This window comes from Oscarella lobularis, chromosome 6 (genome assembly GCF_947507565.1).
Source record: "Oscarella lobularis chromosome 6, ooOscLobu1.1, whole genome shotgun sequence".
NCBI lineage: Eukaryota > Metazoa > Porifera > Homoscleromorpha > Homosclerophorida > Oscarellidae > Oscarella > Oscarella lobularis.
In genome coordinates, this window is record NC_089180.1 from 1,795,858 (window position 1) to 1,818,188 (window position 22,331).

Consider the following 22,331-nt stretch of genomic DNA (forward strand, 5'->3'; position numbering starts at 1 on the left):
ACAATTCAGAGAGCGTGGTGCCGTATGACGTCATAATGAAGACAAAAGCACCAGACATTGTGCACTCCATAAGGGAGCGCCCGATGTCGTCTGAGAAAAAGAGATGGCCAGTCATCTCCGCGCGGATCGTCGGAGATGCTTGCGCCGCAAGAGAGTGCGATAGAAGGCGCAGCGAATAAGCCTTAGTGATTTTAACGAAAGGTTCTGACGTCATCCAAGATGGCCGCCGCTCTTAGTAGTATAGATGACGGCGTTGCGAGTGGTCCGTCTAGTCTCGCCTTCGTTTGGATCCCCGGCGCGGTCCGATCTGCATTTTCTTGACAACCGATCTTCGTACGACACATTGTCTACTCGTTGGGGTGGCATCCTATCAGTACGTCGTCCTCTGAGCCTTACTTCGGAGATATTTTGTTTCAACAGGCTCCGAAAGCAAATGCACGTCAGAGACGGGTATTTGCTATTCGGAAAGCGTCTAAACTTCTTCAGTTTGAGAAGACAATGCATCGTGCGACCACGTTCTTAAGTTCTTCTCTTTCGGGAGCTCTGGTAGCCATGGCAACCAGCTATTATTAGCTCAATTCTCATTTTCGAGTTTTTGGGCCACTCTGCGATCAACGGTTTATCCCTGCGGTGCAAATTTAGGCTCGAGAAGCATTCGTCTGATGCTCATTTTATTGACATAGGCATAGGACAGACAGCCAAGATTGCAACAATCACAGTAAGACATGACAACACGAGCGCACATATTTCTGTCCCCAGCATACTGCCTAATCAAGCACGCAGTGTAAGTCTCGCCGATCAGAGTCGCGTCGGCGCTAAGTATCTTTTTCAAGTCTCGTCTCCATGAAATCAATGATGTACTGCTCTGCCTTGTGGTGACGATAAATGTCTAGGAAAATCCCCTTTTCCGGTTTCAAGGTCTGTGCGTATTTGCGGGTGGACATCACAGTAACTTCCAACCCGTCTCCTTCGCTGTTTTCTCACTCGAAATCACTGCGCGATCGTCTCCGCTATCGCCATGCACGGCGTCGAACAGGTGAAACGAAGCGCCACTAGTAGACTGCCCAGAGTGAGACAGACAAGAACAGCAAGCAAATTGATTAGGAGCGTAAGCTTCAGCTGTCCAATTAAGTCTTGCTGTGGAAAACCTATGGCTATGCAAGAGACAGAAAAGAGGAATTCGATTGGGTTTGTCGCTCTCATTTCTAGCATGCAGCTGGCACATGCAACTACATCAATCTCAAACACCAACACCTAGCGAAGCGATTGCATGCTAGATCTCCAATTCCTGCGTCTTTACGGCGACTAGTCAGTTTCACTAAATAAAGCATCTTCCAAAGTCGTTGAAGACGGAAAAAGGGGCGTTGTAGCACTCGGATGTTCAAGTCCCGTCGACGTATCGCAGCTTTGTTCGGCGATTTGTCTTCTTCTACATTTTCTCCACAACTGTGACCAGACGGCTCTTGGAAGAAGGCAATAAGCGACGAAGGCAATTGAAACGATGTCGCTTACGACGAAATTAAAGAGCAAGGAGACGGGCCAGCCGGCTTTTTCCGCGAGCTTTAAAATGCATTCACTTAGGTTTGTCCCGTTATTTCTGCCTATGCAGGAGGCTAAACCTGTCGAAAAACCGTGGCCGTAAATTGTAATTGTAGCGCCGATCAGGCGAAAATCAGGGGAATAAGTATAGACAGGAGCAGGAACCTAGCTCTTTTGAACGAGCGCATACGCTTCGGCGACTTCTTGCCGTTTTCCAACAGATAGATGGCAAACGCTCGTTTTCTTAGCCTTTGTAGGAGAAGCGTTATGGCGTTTCAATAGTTTAGAAGAGTTTCTTTCTCACCTGACTCAGTTTGACCATAACGTAAACAGACATAACTGTTCCGCACAGAATCAAAATGTCAGCGGGACCCACGTAGGAGTAAAAGTGCCAGAAACCTGACGGGGAAACGCAAAAGATTGCATAGGGCGATGCTCTCGTGTATTGCATGCCATGTATCAGAGAAACAGCGAGCTGTCCGCTAGGTAGAATTAACGACAGGATTCATTCATTCATTCGTATCATTCATTCATTCATTCATTCATTCATTCATTCATTCATTCATTCATTCATTCATTCATTCATTCATTCATTCATTCATTCATTCATTCATTCATTCATTCATTCATTCATTCATTCATTCATTCATTCATTCATTCATTCATTCATTCATTCATTCATTCATTCATTCATTCATTCATTCATTCATTCATTCATTCATTCATTCATTCATTCATTCATTCATTCATTCGTATCATTCATTCATTTATTCATTCATTCATTCATTCATTCATTCATTCATTCATTCATTCATTCGTATCATTCATTCATTCATTCATTCATTCATTCATTCATTCATTCATTCATTCGTATCATTCATTCATTCATTCATTCATTCATTCATTCATTCATTCATTCATTCATTCATTCATTCATTCATTCGTATCATTCGTATCATTCATTCATTCATTCGTATCATTCGTATCATTCATTCATTCATTCATTCATTCATTCATTCATTCATTCATTCATTCATTCGTATCATTCATTCATTCATTCATTCATTCATTCATTCGTATCATTCATTCATTCATTCATTCATTCATTCATTCATTCATTCGTATCATTTATTCATTCATTCATTCATTCATTCATTCATTCATTCATTCATTCATTCATTCGTATCATTCATTCATTCATTCATTCATTCATTCATTCATTCATTCGTATCATTCATTCATTCATTCATTCATTCATTCGTATCATTCATTCATTCATTCATTCATTCATTCATTCATTCATTCATTCATTCATTCATTTTGACCCTGTTGTAGCGCCATAACAGCCAAGCAGACGGGTTAGATCGGATGCTCCAGTAGCCTAACTAGCATGGGGTATGCCCACACAAAACAGCAAGTGTTTCTTTGGCCCTCTGGAGCGATCCGCCACGTCACAGCCAGGCAGACGGGTTAGATCGGAGGCTCCAGAAGCCGAATTAGCATGCGGCATGCGTGAACTAAGGTGTAAGAAAACCTTTTTTGGTCCGCTGGAGCGATCCGCCACGTCACAGCCAGGCAAACGGGTTAGATCGGACGCTCTTACAGACCATTAGGCACGCGTATTAGTGACATGAGCGCTGTAAACGCTACTTTTGCCTAATCATGTAACTCGGGACGCGTAGAACGATTAGAAAAGAAACTTGGACGGTAGATATATCAAAAAGGTACCAAGTATCGCCGTTCGGAGAGCATGCACGCAGTATATCTTACAGTTGTAAGGAGCTCCGATGGCGAACTATGTCACACCTTTGCACGAGGTTCAGTGCCAATCTGCGCAAGCTCATAAGCCAAATATTTTAGTAACTACCTTCTAGCCAAGCAAATTTTTCGTGCATTGTCACCGAATAGTAAAGCCGCGCCTACCAACTCAACGGATGCGATATTCTCTTGGTGTTCAATCGGAACTCGTCAGAAAAGGGCAAAAATTATTTGACTGTCTTTACCGTTCACGGAGAAAGCGTTTAGTTGAAACTCAATTATGATACTAAGGGACAACGCAAACCGTCCTTTCAAGTACTGTATTTGCAGAACATCCCGCCCCAACTTTGATCATGCATGCATTCATTTGCGCTACACTGAACCAAATTTGGTGTTAGCGTAACACAAACGGCCCAGCCTTTCGAAACACTTTGAGGGTTATATCCGTTCGGTGCTGAGCTAACGCCAAAATCGCGTTCAAGTGAGTTCTGTTTTTACAGTGTATCAAGTAACTTGCGAAGTTCCTCCGGCCCTCGAAGATCAGACGGAAGAAGAGGGACGAGTTTGTTGACCCCGTCAATGATGATCGTCGTCACTCGACCGTTTGCATATTCCCTCGCTGATTCACCCAAACGGTGGGTTACTTCACTAAGAGAAATTTCAGGCGCTTGCTCTTTGGCAAATGCCTCCCTTATTAAGTTAGGGACCGCATTTAAAAGGCCATGCATGACTGCCGGTTGATCCATGGAGACGTTCCCGGCGAGCATCCCAGCTGACAATCGTTACCTCTGAAGCCAGCTGGACACTTGCAGTTGCCTGTGAACGGATTGCACGTGGCGTTATTTTGGCATGTGCAGGATGATAGACAGTTTTGGCCAAACATATTGTTTGCACACTGCTGGTCACATGCATAGTTCTCCTCTCCATCCAGCTGTGCAATGGCAAGAACCGTCGGTGTGAGAACACGTGGCGTTATTTTGGCATCTGCAGGTGCCTTGACAATTCAATCCATAACGGCCAGACTGACAGAGATTTTCACATCTAAAAGACGTCTTGCTTCTAATTGCTACTTTGAATGATCTAAATTCACCTTTTCCCTTCAAAACCCGGAGCACACGTACAATCTCCTCTAACGTGGTCACACGTCGCTCCGTTGAGACACGTGCACGCACTCGAGCAATCCTGGCCAAATGATCCAGCGTCGCATTTAACGTTACATAGATTTTCCTTCGAACGCAATTAACTCAATCACGTTCTCACGCAACCTCTTTACCTTCCATCCAGGTAGGCATGGACACACGCCCGTTTTGCTATCGCAGGCCCCGCGAGAATTTTTGCAGGCACACGACCGTACAGCCAGGACCATACGTGCCAGGCAAGCACGTTTCCTGACAACTTTAGAAACAACGATATATCAAAATATATAAACAAGATGGCATTCTTTACTATGTTCCTTTGTAACCGGCTAAACACTGACACGATCCGGTGATTGAATCGCAGCCAGCTCCATTAGTGCAGTAGTCGCACTTTTTCGCGCAATTCACGCCGTAAAATCCAAAATTGCACGATCGTTCGCAGTAAATACCAAAAAATCCTGGAGCAGTACACGTGCACGCTCCCGTGTATCGACTACACTGTCCGTGATTGACACAGTAACACGGGAGAGTGCAGCCACGTCCATACGAGTGGACACAGGCTACGGAAAGAGAAAACATAGAAAAGATAAATATGTAACCGGAACATGGTTGTGTCAGTAACAACACAATCTTACCGACACTGCACGTAGGTCCTCCCCAGCCAGACGCACACGAGCAAGTGTTGGGTTTTATACATGCTCCTCCGTTTTGACACGCTTGATTACACATAGCTGCACGAAATAAATAAAGAAAGGCCCTATACCTACGCGCTTCCTCCTCTCACGTATAATGCATTGTCCACTCAATTCCTGCCAACCACTACAGCATCGGTAGGCAGTAAAATACGTCGTTTTGTAGAACGTCTTGAGTTCTCTTTTATACGCTCGTCTAATAACGGGAAAGAGGAACGTAAATACGCCCACGTCACAAATCGCAACAACGCGATGCGTCACCTGTATCGAGTACACCTCGACCAGCCTAAAAATCCGCAGCCCGTCTTGTATGTGTCCGCATACGAAACGACAGTCCAAACTGCGAAACTCGTCTGGCGCCTTTTAAAAAAAACAGGGCGATGCTTCTCATCTGCTAAACTAATGGAGCCGACCACCAGAGTTGTACGGGTGGAGCCCGTATAACGGCGGAGGGAGGCTCTCTCAAACGTGATCTTAGGGCCGGAAGTGTCTGTCTGTATGTACGGGCAGGGCGGACTTTCAAACGCGCATGCTCTGCTAACAATGGCCAATGGGCCAATAGCGCGACTGTGTGTATTCTATTAAGACCCACCCACAGAAAATGGCCTCGGATAAGGTCAATTCGAACCGGATAAGCTCATACTTTCGCATATCCAGACTTCAATAAATTTTCTTTCATATGAGATCCACGCGTTTTTTTTTCGAGAGGACGTCAATTGAGTACTACGCGTCGGAAGTTGGGCTGCCATTCTCAGATAGTAGAGATAACGAAGTCTGCTACATTTATGTACGCTTTGCGCTTACGCGTAGCGATCGGAGCCTCGATACATTCAAAAAAACGGCTCTAACGGTCGATAAAATGCATTTCAGCTGACCTTGATCCGCGCATACGCCTGCTCGATTGACTCGCTCTCAGCTGTCTTACGCTATGCAAACTGATCTCCCATGCTTTTACTCCGACCTTCCTGGCACTCGTGCTCGTCGCCTGTGCTTTGGGAGGACCACGTCCTTTTCGGGACGAAGAAGTCGCGAATGCGGATTCGTAGACGACGTCGCTCTTTGCCTAGAGCACTACAGGATCGCTAAAGGTACATCCAATAAATGCTGCGTTCTTTTCGATTCTGCTAGGTGCCGTGGTTCCCTACGCGCTTGTCCCGAGCGCCTCTTCGCCGTTCTCGACGACATCGTTGGTCAGCCCGCCGCGTTCCTCTGTCGAAGCCATTTAGAGACCATCGATTCTATGGAACAAGTCACCGCCCATCCCTTGTATCGCCCGCCTGCGAAACGCTCGGCGATTGAGTCTCAGGCTGAAGTTCGCGTCATATAGCGGCAGTATAATATGCGCCGACTATAAAGTTTGTCTATATAGAATTTACCTGAAGCCGAAGAACCGGGGGCAGGAACCCAGAGAGAATCTGAAGTCATATTTACTCGTATATATATGTACATTTAGGAATTCTATCGTTCTCACTAGTAGAACTTGCTCGAAACCATGCAGGAGCAACTTTTCGCGGCGTCTGTCCAATTGCAGCAGCTAATGTTTGAGAGAGACGCATTCCAGGAAGAGGCCGCGGCTGCCAAGTCTTATCTCGGTGCAGATATACCTTAATTTGTAACATCGCGAGATAGCCTTGATTTAGCGACGCTGAAACACGACGTAACAAACCTTACAAGCAATCTGGAAATGGCTGAAGCAGAAAACGGTAAATTCTGTTTTATTGCCTGCACTCACTTGGAGCAGTTGGAAAATTCAGATCGTCTGACAAGCCAGCTTACGGCAGCCAGCAATGAAGCGTCGACCCTAAAGATAGAAAACGAAAAATTAAAAAAAGGTTGTTTAGCTAGCTAGCTCTTCTGCGTTTTTCAAATACATTTGAATAAATTTTAGAATCGTTTCCGGAACTGATAAAGTCTTTTCAAGAAGCGTATCGACTGCACGTTCCTGAGCGCGGAAAGCTCTATAATGCTGACGAAATGGAGTCTTTTTGCGAGACGAATTCACCAGGGCTGTTCAATATTATTGAAAAATCGATAAAAAGCCATTACTCCGCCACTGTAGACTCAGAAAGAAGAACAGGCCTTCGGCGCAGTCGAGTGGTCGGAGAACTTCATCGATTAGCCTACCTTAGAAATCAAGTACGTAAATTAGTGACTCACCTATATTTAACCATGCAAACTACCTTCCTCAGCAAAATACAACATTTGCTAGTGATGTCGGTCTTCATTTGTCGCTGTCTGGCTGTTCTGAAGCGGCTTTAGAGTGCGGAAGACGCCTGGGAATATGTGACCATCCAACAACTATTCATCGAAGAAAACTATCAAGCGCCAACAGGCCGCTGGTATTCGTTTCTAAACTTTCTGAAATAAAATTATATGCCCAAGGGCACCTTTTCTAGGTAAACGATCGGCTGGACGAAGCTGGAAAAGACGGGCATTTGGCAGTGCTGATTGTGGACGACTTTCACAGCGTTCATACAATTCCACGTCCAACATCTGCAGAGACATCAAAAGCGCTCCACTTTGCAACAGCAATAATTGATGTTCATTCTACCTTGGAAAGTCTTCCTCTTCAAAGCGCTTCAATCCATTTCTATCCGGAAGACACGTCCTGCAGAGGAGGAATAGCAATCAGCCATCTTACTAATTTCTTCTCTGAGCGCTTCTCCGCAGTTCTAGCTTCAACTTGGTTGGCGGATTTACCATTGTCGTTTAGACAACTTGATACAGACAACATATACAAGTCTTTGGAAAATCAGAGGTTCATTTTATTCTAGTTATTTAGCTCAATTTACTCATTTTAAAATCACCGCTGTAGATGCTACGTAACTCCAAACCAAAAGGATCTTGACAGCTTAAAAAGCTGCTGCCTTCTAAGCGAACAGGAGCAACAGCTCAAGTCCTTGAGAAATTATAAAGACGTTATTGAAAATGTTCTTGAATTGTATCCAGCCTTAAAAATGTAAGACTATAGACAAGCAACACTGGTTACAAATAAAAAATCTTTTAGGTACCTGAGCCAATGCATTTTGCCTGCCGCTGGAGATTATCCAACATTTTATTTTCTAAAAAAACTTATTGCTCAGGTAATGTACAAAACAATTGAGATAATACGGCTTAACACTGCAAATTTTAGTGCAAAGATGAAAGATCACCTATTGTTTCCCTCCTCCCTATGTTGGGACCATTTCACATTTTCCTTAATGCAATGGAAAATCTTTTTTCCCTTCACTACCCCATCTTCTCAGGTTAGCAAACTTTTTGCTCAGAATCTAAGCCTAACATTACACTCAACTTTAGATTTGTACAAACATCTATTTGGGAGAAGGAAAATGTTACCACGAAAACCAAGATTCCACCGAATGGCAACGCTAATTGCTTGCCTCTTCGGAGGTTGGCTTACCGTGAGAGACGACGTTCTCGGAATCTTCGGCGTTTGCAAAGATACGGAGTTTCTAGCAATGAGACAATTACTGGACGAGCTTCTGCCTCTTGTGTTCTACTACTACAGCACAATACACCGAGGATGTCGCTACTCATTGTGGCAGAATGCAACTCTACATCTGGCTATTATGTTCATTGTGCAACAGCGACACAATTACAACAAAGCGATGTTAGGTGTAATTAGCGATAACATTTACCGGGAGGCAGTTATACCTGAGTGGAAGACGACGTTCTCTTCCTATATGAATGTATTCTCTGAGAAAAAAGTCGAGACATTTCATTCGCTGCTGCGAATGCAGTGCCCGTCGTGGTCATCAGCAGAGCAGATTATTGAATTCGCTCAAGTCATCAGTGCGAACGGTTTTGATCACGAATTTTCATCAAATTTTCTAACTGATCCGCCTAAAAAAAACGAACAAGCAAAGCGTCACTATTCTGGCCGGAAAATCTGCAGAGTACCTAGTGACAAAATTCGAGGAGCTGCAGGCGAAATTCCCTCCCAAGACTTCCTCTGCGATTTCAAAGACTGTACCCAGGATGACGACACCGTTGTTTTGCTCAGCTGTGGGCACTCATTTCATGATGCGTGCTTGCATGAAAACGGGTGCCGCTACTGCCAGCCTTACATACTAGATTGTATAAAGAGACTTGCAAAAGCATTCAATAAGAGCATCTCTGCAGAAGCAGATGAAGAGGAAGAACAGCCAGGCGGCGAGCAAGACAACGATGAAGAAGAAGACGCTGCAGAAGAGCAAGCGGAGTGGTACACGACCGCTGAATTTAGACAGAATTTGTCTGCGCGACTGAAAGACCTGCCTCCGTCTGCCTTGAGGCCTGAATTCGTTTCGGCGAGACAGAAGGATCGCATAAGGGAAGAGCGAAGAGCACAGGCGGCATCTGACCACAGCTACTCCTTCTCTTAATTATTTTCTGAGGAGCTGGCCACAGTAAGTATTGGGTCACCTTTGCGCAAAATTGAAAATGATTTTATTGAAGGCTATTTAGGTACATCTGCGTCTCCTCGCTTGTAATCAAGTCACCTTTGCAAGCATTAAATAATAGGCTTACCTCACATCTGAAAGCCCGGCTTTTCTAAAAGCCGCTAATAGAGTCGAGAAAGGGGCCCCTTACACCAAAGCAATTTGTTCTTCATTCTTACTCTGCCTAGGAAACGAAATTATATGAATGGCTCTTTCAGTAGTTCAAAATGCGTCCCTAGAACTTTCCGCAGCTACGAGAGTTTGGGTGGCGATTCCAACTTTTCGTCTGCTAAACGAAACGCGGAATCGATGAACCAGAAGCTCCCAAAATGAAGTCCCATCACCTTTCCGACTCTCAGAAATTCTCAATTCGAACGCGAAAAGGGTGAATCGGCGACGTTATAGAACGCTACAATCCGCGAAGTACCCCTAGCAACGGAGCATGCGCGTTTGAAAGTCCGCCATGCCCCCACCCACATACTGTACATAAGTGGATACTTTTGATTGTGACGTCAGAGTGTGACAATCAAAACCGTCGTTTCGCCTTCTCAGCGCATTTATAAAAAGGAAAATACCACCGAACAATTTGTTACAGGGGTTTCTAAGCATTTCTTCTGTTTATGAAAGAAAAAACGCTTTATTCGCACCGTAAATCGCCTTTTTCGGGTCACCGTTTTGGGCCCCATTTCGCGCATGCGCTTTACAAAGTAAGGGTTTCCTATGTGACGTCACAATACTGTACCGAACAGACGTACATACAGACAGACACTTCCGGCCCTAAGATCACGTTTGAGAGAGCCTCCCTCCGCTGTTATACGGGCTCCACCCGTACAACTCTGGTGGTCGGCTCCATAAGTAGGGATGATATGCGTGTGTTTCGGCGTTACCCAGGCCACACCAACGGGGAGGTACACACGCGACGTGGCCCAAAAATGTTGGGGGGTGCTATTGCACGTGGTTGCTGGTTACAGTGGTATGGTGAAGGGTGGTGTAATTTTTTAGAGTAGAACTTCGGTATAAACAACATTCGCTGTTTCATCTGATTCGGAGAGAATGTGGATATTGTTGGGGCTGCTTACTCTGGAGCAGGCAACGTAGAATTGCCCGTGAGAGAAACAGGGGGTAGTGAGGAAGAGGCCTACCGTTTTGAGTGTTTGCCCTTGGGATTTATTAATAGTCATGGCAAAGGAGGAACGGACAGGAAATTGTAGGCGCTTGAAAGGTATGGTGGTGTCGGAGGGAATGAGAGGAATTCTTGGAATAAAAATTGTCTCTCCCCGATATTGTCCCATGGCTATTTCGGCTTCGATGATGTAGCGGCGAAGTCGTCTGACAATTAGTTTGGTTCCATTGCAGAGTTTAGGGGGATCGAGGTTTCTTAGAAGGAGTATGGGTGTGCCGATTTTAAGTCGGAGTCTGTGGGGTGGCATACCCGTAGGAGTCAGAGAATTGAGGAATTCCGTTGGATATTGAACGGCGTCGTCGATTTCGGTAGTGGTATCTATGGATAGGTAGACTTGCTCTTCGGTTGGTATTTGGTCTAAGAGAGATTCGTTGATCAAGTGAACGCTTTGATTCGTAGGTGCTAAAATTGCACGTTCGGAAAGCCAATCGACGTCGAAAAAATTCTGGGAAACATCGGGAAAGACGCTGTCTTGGAGCTTTTCTAGGGTGTCGACCAGATTTCCGCAGGGTATTTTGATAAGGCCGTTAGCGGGGTTAGGTGGAATTTTTCCGTCTCCTATTCGAAGGAGGAGATCAGCGTATTGACCTGCACGAACGTCGTGAAATCTGTGAACTCGCATGTTCTTTTCAAGATGAAACGTTTTAACGTAAGGCCAGAGGACTTTGGAAGATTTCAAGCAGGCACTGATTTCGTCGGCTCGGGTTCCACGATCAATTATGGGAAGTGTTTGTCGGAAGTCACCTGCAAGCACCAAAATATCATTGTGTTGCAGGTCTTGGAGTGTTCTGTTCAGCGCTTCTAGAGCTTGCTTGTGAGACATCGTGCATTCGTCCCAGACTATAATCTTAGCACGTCGAAGTAGTTCGGCTCTTGCAGTACCTCTCTTTATGTTGCAAGTGGGCCGATCGGTGTTATGTAAATTTAGCGGTAGTTTAAAAGTGGAATGCGCCGTTTTTCCGCCTGATAGAAGTGTTGCTGCTATTCCTGATGAGGCTACTGCAATTGCTATGTCGCCTTGCAGTCGAATTTTCGCTAGGAGTAAATTGAGAAGAAACGTTTTTCCTGTTCCTCCGGGGGCGTCGAGGAAGACGATGCTTCCTGTTTCGTCTCGAGCGAGTTGCAGAATTGCGTCGTAGGCTGTTCGCTGGTCTAGTGTGAGAAGGGGTGTTCTGTGATCTACCATTTGCTGTAATTCATCTCTGTCATAGGCGTATTCGAGTGCGACTTCTCTGGGTAGATCGGTAGATGATGCGGGATGAGACCTATCGGGGGCAGTGCAGCTTCTGCAAGAGCTTGATCCAAATGAGCGTCGGATTCCATTCGTTGGCACGCTTCCTTGTAGGTAGCGCAAACGTCACCGTCGACGGTTTTGAGGTCTTGGAAAGACGTCGGTCCTCGGACTACGTGTAGGAGAAGGCGTAGGTGATAGCATTCCCTGTTGTTCGGGTGCACGGTGTAGACGCGTCCAATCGCATCGGATTTTTTGACGCCGGCGTAGTTTAGAACCGGTGTTCCGCGCTCTCTTCGTTTCCAGTTTTTGTTTTTCCAAACGTAATATTTGGGCAGTTCGTTGTACAGCAGAGTTCGGGCAAAACCGTCTTTGGAACATAATTCAAAAAATCGCGTGAGCGTTGTGTGCGGTGGCTCTTCTGCTTGGTCTTCTGCTGTTTGCGGAGTAAAATAAACTCTTTGTCCATTTTCCAGGTGAACGTGAAGTTTTTGCACTGTGGGAGAGTGATCGTGAATTGAGAAGGAGAAGATTCGCCAGATTGCTTCGTTGGTGCTAATGTACCTGGCCGCCTGAAAGCACTTGATTTCATCGTTTCTATCTTGGTCACGCACGCCAAAAACAGCCATGTCTTGACCTTTGTTGATGTATTTACAGATGTACTTGACTCCTTTGACAGAGCTGCAAATTTCGACGTTAAGATGGCACTGGAAGGTGCGTAGCAGATAAGGATTGTATGGAACGACCCATCTGTTGTCTATTGGCATGCTGCGTCTAGACAATCGTGCTTGGATTCCTCCTTGATAAGATGACAGTAATCTTCAACCCGGATAGTTTTTTGATTGTAGCGAAAGTAGTTCAGTCTCTGAGCTTCGATTTTCGCATACATATCTACGAAGTACTGGTGAGAAAGCTTTTTGCCGCGGAGGAGGACGTTGAAGTCGTCGTCTCGCATCATCATTCTGTAGCTGTAGTGATACTCGTTTTTCGATGTTTTCTTCGCGCGTATGGGGTCTATTTGCCAAATTTCTAGGTAGTGACCGTCCTCTCTACCGCGCGCTAAGAAATGGTGCCCCGAGGCGAACGACGCTGATACACTCGCTGATATCGCGTAGCTAGACCCTTCTCCCTTGGTGATATTAACTCTCACCAAGGGGAAAAGGTCTGGGGAACTTCTTTCTTCTTGTGTGCCGCTTCCCCTGGATTCCGGGGGACCATATATGGAATGTTGACCATATACGGTAACTCCTTGACGTCACCATATATGTCACCCAGGTTTGACAATCCAATAAGCAATCACACTGTACTGTAGAGTGACGCCATTCGTTCGCTTGCCACTGAAAGACGCAGCGGGTTAGCAATGGGTAGGGCTCGTTCGATCTGCACGCAACGATTCGCCAGCTGCCATTTTAGCCAGCATTGGAACCGCTACTTATTGGATTGTCCGATCTGCATGACATCATGTCACTCCTACGCGCGGCACACAAGAAGATCAAAGAAGTTCCCCAGACCCCCTCCAAAGAGAGGTCTGGCTACGCCAGACTACCTCCGCCGCGCAACGTCACCTAAAAGCCGCGAAAGCCCAACCCTTTTTTGCACTTGACGCGCGACGCTGAGTGTATCAATTCAAGCGCTCTCCTTGCACGATGCACACGATAGTATCGGGCGTCGTTCTCTGTCTCCTATTTGCGACGACGATCGCCATCGCCGTTCCCGTTGCCAGCTCGCGAAATGGAAATGTCAAGAACCTCGTGGTCCACGACGTCGGCTCGATCAAACCGACGCGATCGAAACGAACGGGAACGGCAAATAGTCAGGCGTTCGTCAATCAGTCGAAATCGACGCACTTTCACGTCACGAACGCGTACATCAGCGAAAGCGATGTGTCGCTTCGTCTACCGCTGGCGTCGTTCGACGACATGAGCTACGGAGACGTGCGTACGGTCGAAGTCGAATCGTCTCTCAAGCTGACCGACTTCTATCGAGTTTCGGTGGTAAACGGTAAGCGGCATGCATGCATCCTCCGCGTGTCCCCTAATTTCCTCCACCCCTGCGTTCGCGGCGAGCTCTTTGTTGACAAACCTCGCGCACTTTTACTGTTTCACCCGCCTGACTACAGTGCTTATCAGCATAAGTGATAAATCAGTTAGCGCGCTCTAGCTCAGTAATTTAAAGCCGCATATAGCTTCATACTGCATATCCCTCGAATGGTTAGGAGTTTCTTTACATGATAATAATGGCGTAGAAGCCTCTAGTCGCTTTGTTTTGACCAATTAGTGTACTGAAATTCGTGTCGTCACAATAGCGCTGGTTTGTTAACTGGGGGCCTCACCCACGCATTTTTGTCGCAAAAGAAGGAATAAATTAAAAATCTAAAACGATGAAAACGTTTGGTTTACATCGATTAGCAATTCAAGGGTAAAGGTGCGGGAAATAGTACAGAGTGAATAAAATTTTTGCGACAAACCGAGCGAGCCTTAGTCTCGCGCATGATTGAACGTACATGTATATCACTGCGAGAAGCGAGACGCAACTAAATAATTTGGCGGTAGGTAGAGAAAAGCCTTCCGGAGCTACTACTTTTTGTAGGGATACGAAAAACTCAACCAAATTTAAACTACGCGCAATAAACACACACTACCACGTGATTCCCATTTATGCTGATAAGCACTGTAGATACGCAAAAGAGAGTTAGACGGTGGCGGCGCCCGACTATTTTCTCTTCCGAAGAGAGTAACAGTATTGCAGTTGTTTGGCACCTCCGCAAAGTAGGGCGTGCAGAGTAGTGGTGCTGTAACTCTAGATTGGCTGCCGGAGATACGGCCTAATAGCAGGAATTGTGACCGCTCGTAATCCGATTAGACATAGCGATCCTTTTGATGCTTATGAAATGGCAACCGTTTTGCACAAACCGGTGGCCAGGTAACGCGGGGTCAAACGAAGCATTTCCCTCGCGCCCACGTAGGCGCGTTCTGATTGGCTAGCTCGCTCGAAGGAGGCGTGACGCAGTAAGTCGTTTTTTTTCCTGTTGGTTCTAGAGTCGTACGCTGCGAACGTCTCGGGAAGCGTGACGCACATACCACGCAATTCCGACGTCTTCGTCTATGGCGCGCCATTCGTGCCAAAAGTCCACAGTTGTCATGCCATTTAAAATGCCATTTAAAATGCCATTTAAAATGCCATTTAAAATGCCATTAAAACTGCCATGGAAACTGCCATTGAAAATGCCATAAAAACCTCCATTTACTCAAACTTCTAAGGAAACTGCCATGGAAAATGCCATTTAAAATGCCATTTAAACTGCCATGGAAACTGCCATAGAGACTGCCATGAAAACTGCCATGAAAACTGCCATGAAAACTGCCATGAAAACTGCCATGAAAACTGCCATGAAAACTACCATTTATACTGCCGTTTTTTTGCCAATAGCATTACTCTATAAATCGATTTTGAACGACTATAAATGCTAGTTTTATAGCATATTATGGAGTTTTGTATGCAATCAGTGCTTCAATGTGTATTCGAATTTGTATTATTCTTTTTACCGATGCCATAAACTTTAAACTATCGAAAACTGCTGTCAAATTATGCAAAAAGCAACTAGCTAACAGAACATTATTGGCAAACGAAGTCAACAGGTCAAAGAAATCAATAAATTAGACGTGACCAAAGAAGTTGTTGCTCCTGAATCCTAAGGCAAGATTTTCAAAATACTTCTCTTGGTCGTCGTGGAAAGCTGTTGGAAGAGTCAGTGTGAGGCTGCATGTGGACGCCGTTGGAAAGACTCCGCTGTGAGAAAATTTTAGCGTCAAACTTTTTTCTAGTCCCAGGGGAGGTGGACGTGCAGCACCGGTGCAGAAAATGTAGACATCCTCTAGTGAGGCGCCAGTTTCATTCTCTAAAAGCCAGACTCTTTTTGACAACAACAACAAACAAATTTACCAAACTTTACTTTTACCTTCGCACGACTCCAAGAAGTCCTCGAAAGCCATGCACGTATCCACCTCCGATTTCCACAGCGCTGCATTAACGGTCTTGTCAGTGTATCTAACATTGCCCTCACGGAATATACATAGCAGTGTTTCTGAAAGAATGAACGAGTTACATTACAAATATGTTGCGTATTTGCGGAAGTAAACTTGCCGGCGGTGAGAGTCGAATCTGACCATGTAAAAAAAGGTCTCAGGATGTCAGATTGTCGTTCCAAATACGACAGCACTCCAAGCGTTTCCCCTGGCGCATTTGGTCTAAAGCGCCTTGTATTTTTCCAACGCAGAAGTAGAATGTGAGCATTTTGATAAGATCTTCTCTCCAAGATAGCTTCGCCGACGACATATCTCGAAGACTTCCACATTCAACCAAAAGAGCTTGTGAGTTTTCCGTCAGTAGTGTCGTGGCCAGTTCCTCGTCAGTCTTGTCTTTTGTATTTTAAAGAATGTAAAGTATATACTCAGAATGCGCTGACACAGGTTTAGTCGCAAAGCCTGTACGTCTGCCATCTTGATTGGTAGTGCGTTAAAAGACCCCGAATAAAAGAGAAAGAAGTGGAAGTCTATTGCTCAATGGCAGTTTCCATGGCAGTTTCTATGGCAGTTTTCTATGGCAGTTTCCATGGCAGTTTCCATGGCAGTTTCCATAGCAGTTTCAGTAAATGGCAGTTTTTATGGCATTTAAAATGGCAGTTTCCATGGCAGTTTTTATGGCAGTTTTTATGGCAGTTTAAATGGCATTTTAAATGGCATGACAACTGTGGACTTTTGGCACGAATGGCGCGCCATATTCGTCATCACGGACGTCGCCGCAGACGAGCGCGGTTCGCTTCACAACACGTTTTCCATATGGGATCACGATGATCGAATCACACCTGGTCACTTCTGGTTGCTCACCTACAACGCATTCAGTCATTCGGGCCTTGGTAAGTGCATGCAAATCGGTTGGCCGGCACGCCCTACCCAGTAATTTCCGCTCTTATCAAATCGGCGGTCCTTTGTACAACGTAATTCGCTTTTTCTCCGAACGCTCGTCCCATAAAAAAACGTAGGCTTATTGTGTGGCCTCTAGGAAACTACAGAAGTTAGATTAGGAAAAAAATGTGCCAGCGGAAGCGAGGGATCACGCGCGCGAGAGAGATCCATATCGCACAAGAACCCAAATGATCCTTGTGTCTTCGGCTTTGCGGAGTCTACCAGTCTGCTCATGAATACGTAAAAAGGAAAACTAATTCTCGTCTTCCATCTAGACGTGCTCACTGCTGGTATTCGATTCGAGCAAAGTGGGCACGGACCAGTACAGCCTCCAGCGAATTGGCAGGGACATCGACTCATTCGACGCCTACTACGCCGAACTCCCAGTCAGCACTTACGAACTCAAAGTAAAAATAGGTCGCACTTGTACGCGGCGTCAATCAAACGTCGGAATTTTCATTCAGATCGTTCCCCACGACGCCGTGCTTAATATCGACGATTTCAAGAACATGCCGTCACTTGCGCCGCCCATCTACATCAATCCCAAAGAGGGCACGCGCTATTACAGCGCTATAATCGGCGTTTACGGCGAAGTGGGAAAATTTCGACCCGACTACGTGACTGTGCCGCCGCTTCCCGTCGCGCCGCCGCCTCGCACGCCGTACACGCGAGTCATCGTCATAAACGCGTTTCCGCGCGATAGTGACGTCGAAGTGACGTTCAAATCGACGTGTCACTTTCGCGCGCTTTCCTACGGCCATTCGACGAGCGGATTGCTTCCCTTGAAACGAAACGATCCGTATAGGATCGAGTCAATTCCGTCGGAAAATGAAAACGGTACAAGAGCACATGATATGCAGGAAATATGAGTTTTTTCACCATTTTTTCTTCGTTTTTTAGGGAATCATCGTATGTCAATTACGAGTCACGTTGACCATACGGTGCCCTATCTGAACAGCGAGTGTCTTCTCATCGCCGACACGTTGACGTCGACAAGAGAGCATTTGGATAAATGTTTTCTCTGCTGGGAAGAGTACTACTTGGATCTTCATCGCAACAACGTTTTCTTCTTCACCTATAACGCCTTGGTGAACTTTAGCGAAGCCGTCGGTAAGCGATCACGAGAAAACGAATTTAATTAGTGCATTTTTCTTTTTGCAGATGTTGTGCTGTTTGATCGAGATACCGTTGACGATCCCAACACGCACAGTCTCCTCAATATTGCCCATCACCTCAAGCGAGGCCAGGGACTTCGCGCTCAATATGTAACCCCTCCTAAGAACTACTACGAAGTCAAGGTACAATGAATCCTATTATGCACGTCCACGCGATGAAAATTAATATCCGATTTTACTTCAGGTGGTCGAAAGTGGCACCATTACCAATTCGTTGGATTTCGACACGGCTCGCTCTCTTCTGCCACCCATGGTTATCAAACCGAAAGGTGATCATCGCTACTATTTGGTCCTTAGTGGAGTCGCGCATAACAGAAAGTATTCACCTGCATTGATATCCTATCCGCCCGAATTGATACATCCTGGATTTCCCGTGTCGATGCCGCCATCTACCGTATCTACTTTTGCTCCCGATCCCAACCTAAGTAGTACTAGCTCAGCTCACCGTTTGGAACCCAAGGCGCTCCTGTTGTTAGTGGCACTTTGTATATTACTGTGCGGGTATAATTGATCTTTTCTGTATCACTCTGCAAGTTGTCAATAATGGTGCTGCTACTAGTCTACTTACTAAGACAGAGAGATATTTTAACAAACCGATTGATCGTAGTCCGGAATTGATGCAAGAGACCGTGAAACGTGTTTTTTGCCAACTGGGGGTATTGTTCATGCGTTCTTTGTTTTTTTTCGAAAGGCGCGCGGTTGTTATCCGGGTTGCGTATAGAACGTGTGCATGTCCGTCGACGAGCAGTTTTTAGAAAACGTGATAGACAAAGCGGCGACATTTTTTAAGCAATGTCTGCTTCCAGAAATCCTTGCTAAGTGGTTTACACGAGCCAAGCCGGGGAGAAAGTCAGCACAACAGGTAACGACGACAAAAGACGCCGTCCGTACATGGTGCTTTTGCGGCAAGTCTGAAAGAGGCGAGATGGTGAAATGCAGTAACAAAACTTGCCTGACTCAGTGGTTCCACGTTGACTGCATTCGTATGGCGAAAATTCCCAAGGGTAAATGGTTTTGCAGCGGTTGTAAAGGAAACAGAAAAGAGAAGTAAATACTGTTATCTAGACAGTAAATATTGTTATCTACACAGTAAATATTGATATCTAGACAGTGGGAACTATAGATGCACAACAATTACACAAAGCACAGGCAATGACAGCAATTTTGTCCATTAAGCTAAGCCCAGAGTCATCGTCACATTTTATAGCAGCAATGGGCACAGTGGAACTGAATACAGTGTACTTTTGCTTTAGCTGTGAAATTATGCGCTCCACATGAATTCTACAATTAGATAGCTTTCGAGCAAAATGAACTTCCTTCGCAGAGAGTTGTTTTTTTCCTCGCGTGAAAGGCGGCATTTTCAAACTTGCTCCGTAGTATCCTACCGAATCCTCTATATTAAATCCTCTGTCTGCAAGTATCTCGTCACCTGGCAGTAGATTTTTCAGTATTCCACAATTTTCGGTTAATACCTTGTCAGAAACTCGCCCACCCCATCCCTTAGATATAAACGATATTACGCCGTTTGGAGCAAGTGAAATAAGGAATCCGTGCGTCGTAATTGGGCAGGCGATGTCGCTAAACGACAATAGCGTTCAAAGCGAACGAGAAATGTATATCTCTGTCATCAGCACCATAGAAAATCTGGCGCTTGCGTCTCGACGGTCAAACGAAGCAATACACGTTGACGTTGCTTTCCTTATTTCAAAAGTGTCAAATTATATGGGAAGACTTAAGAAAGGTGCGTCTTATTCGAATCTTTTTTATGACCGTAATCTCTATTTCTTTTAAAGAAATTACGACGATCGCCAAAAGGGGCAGTAAAAGAAAGCGGAGTGACAAGGCCGTTCGAGAAGATCAGTGGATGCAGACTGACTTGGAGACATCGCTAGAGGAGTGCAATAAATTAGTGACACAGCTGAAGTTGGTTCTTGATAAACAACTCACAGCAGAAGTCGATCTAAAGCCTACTTTTGGAGAGGTGTGTCACTATGAAAAAATTCATACTGATTACTTATGTGAAGATTCGCGAATGTGGTCCAAAAGTGGTTGAAGGAGCAACTCGTCTTTTGAGAACGCCCGCTTCTCACTGCCTAGTTTTTATGATTAGCCCAGAGGAGAGGACACGTAAGCCATATGCACTGCCAGTACAGTTCGGACGGGCTGATGCGAAGACTGGCGGATCGCGTCAAGGAAAGAATGGTGACCCGTCGATGTATGCGGTGAGTGCTATACAAACTTTGCAATTTGATTCCACTTCTCTTCGTAGGTTTAGTCACTGACGAAGAGTTTAACAGTTTAAGGAGTCGCGGTTCAACAAGGCCGACAAGCTAATGTCCGAAGTGCAATTGCTAAATTGGGCATTACCAAGCTCCGTTCCATCTTTACTCCTAAACGTAAAACTATATGATGTCATTGACTATTGACTATAATAACACTTTTCCTAGTAAGGGAAAATGAGGTAGTAGCCGAAATTGTGCATCCCTCTGTGTCGAAAAAAACCCTAGATTTTATCTGGCATGCTGTTAGTAATGGTTTGCAATGGATTGCAGCCATAACACTTCTGCGAAGAGAGACAGTACAGTACCACCTGGATACCAAATGCACTCATGGTCCGGCGGTAAGATGCAGTGTACACAACATGGTAATATCTTTGAACTATAGAAATTACGTATGACGTCATAATGAAGACAAAAGCACCAGACATTGTGCACCCCATAAGGGAGCGCCCGATGTCGTCTGAGAAAAAAGAGATAGCCAGTCATCTCCGCGCGGATCGCCGGAGATGTTTGCACCGCAAGAGAGTGCGGTAGAAGGCGCAGCGAAAGAGCCTTAGTGATTTGGTGAAAAGGTGAAAAGGTTGAAAAGGTGAAAAGGTTTTGAGGTCATCCAAGATGGCCGCGGCTCTTAGTAGTATAGATGAAGGACGACGTGATTGAAGACGAGCTGGACACGCTGCGTTCAATATTAGCGCAGCTTGAGTACAAAAGACTAGTCTGTCCAGGGATACTATTGTCTAGTATCCCTGGTCTGTCAATACGACGACGACGGCGTGCCGTTCCGCACTTTTATGTATGTGCCGGAAATTGACCCCGTGAAAAAGACCTATTTTCATCATAGAGAATATCACAACCATATTATAAAGGTGATTGCGCCAACGTACCGTATTTCGGTGTTTTAGCGTCGTGTCAATAGCGAATTGCTAGCCATGTGCGTGCTGGTGCGGGAGGAAAATTGAAGTTGGAATTACTTCGCGATGCCATGCGTTCTCCTGACACATGCCTTACCCACGCAGCATTGATTGGCGCTCGGAAGCAAGACGTCGGAGAGGCAGAACGTCTTTTGTCTGGATCAGTGGCAGCTTACATGGAGAAGCACGATCACACAACTGAAGCCCTTTTTTTCCGCACCGTTTACAATTGGCATTTGTCGTCGGAAGGACGATGGATCACACAGCTCCAGCGATGCAAATTCAATCACGAAATGTTAAACTTGCTGCTGGACGAACTGATGCCCTGGCATCAATCTCTGTATGACTTCAGCTTATTGGAAGTTAATCAGTAAGTGACGACATCATATATGACAATTTATAATGTATGGCTTTGCTTACGTATAGGCCAGTTCGCGACGCATGGGGATTTAGCCGTGAATCGGTTATTGCCATAACAACAAATATTGAAAACCAAGAAATCCGACGCCGAGAGGCAGCAGAAAAAGGAATAGAGCATCCGCGTGCTTCATCTACTGACGACGTGGAGTGTCTATTTAGCATACTAAACGAAAAGTTCGGAAATAATTTCACCATGAAGAATGTGCAAAGTTTCTGGAAGAATCTTTGCCGTGAATTTTCAAAGAAACTAAATAACGAACTACCTTACTACTACCACACCAGCGACAAGAATAGATACCGCCTAACCGACCTGCCAGCGTTTTTCGTTTTTCTCTCTCCACCATAACTGATTTATTCTCTTGCGCTTCGTCTTCGGGTAATATCGGGCAATTATCTATAAAAACCACATCATCGGTCACAATGACCGTTTTGACTGACCGATATTTATGAAGAAATTAACTAAGGAATGCCTGGCTTTTCTGTGCTGCATGTCCAGCGGCACAGATGCCCTATACTAGCCTAATAAACGAACCGGAAGCCTTGAGGTATGCGGCCATAATGAATACCTTCAACTTGGTTACAAATCGATCACGGCGTCTCTTCCCAATTGATAGTTTACAGA

General features: G+C 45.4%; 2 protein-coding genes and 2 long non-coding RNA genes across 4 annotated transcripts; 1 reads left to right on the top strand and 3 right to left on the bottom strand.

The window, feature by feature from the left end:
* Positions 1-4,748: 4,748 nt before the first annotated feature.
* On the bottom strand, positions 4,749-5,523 carry LOC136187921 (uncharacterized). Its single transcript, XR_010670033.1, has 4 exons — positions 5,387-5,523; positions 5,218-5,321; positions 5,069-5,164; positions 4,749-4,993 (listed from the first exon to the last, which is right to left on the bottom strand). It is a non-coding gene; the product is annotated as an uncharacterized lncRNA (long non-coding RNA).
* A 505-nt stretch (positions 5,524-6,028) lies between these two features.
* Positions 6,029-8,497, top strand: LOC136188494 (uncharacterized). Its single transcript, XM_065976232.1, has 11 exons — positions 6,029-6,437; positions 6,495-6,545; positions 6,603-6,717; positions 6,766-6,828; positions 6,880-6,957; positions 7,014-7,261; positions 7,315-7,464; positions 7,508-7,521; positions 7,941-8,084; positions 8,133-8,208; positions 8,423-8,497. The coding sequence occupies exons 1-11, from the start codon at positions 6,054-6,056 to the stop codon at positions 8,495-8,497; spliced, it is 1,398 nt and encodes a 465-aa protein (XP_065832304.1). The 5' UTR covers positions 6,029-6,053.
* A 1,033-nt stretch (positions 8,498-9,530) lies between these two features.
* LOC136188314 (uncharacterized) lies at positions 9,531-9,977 on the bottom strand. The gene is made up of 2 exons (XR_010670201.1): positions 9,891-9,977; positions 9,531-9,832 (listed from the first exon to the last, which is right to left on the bottom strand). It is a non-coding gene; the product is annotated as an uncharacterized lncRNA (long non-coding RNA).
* Positions 9,978-10,544: 567 nt separating this feature from the next.
* On the bottom strand, positions 10,545-11,552 carry LOC136188495 (ATP-dependent DNA helicase PIF1-like). The gene has a single exon (XM_065976233.1). It carries the CDS (start codon positions 11,550-11,552, stop codon positions 10,545-10,547), a length of 1,008 nt encoding a protein of 335 aa, XP_065832305.1.
* Positions 11,553-22,331: the final 10,779 nt, after the last annotated feature.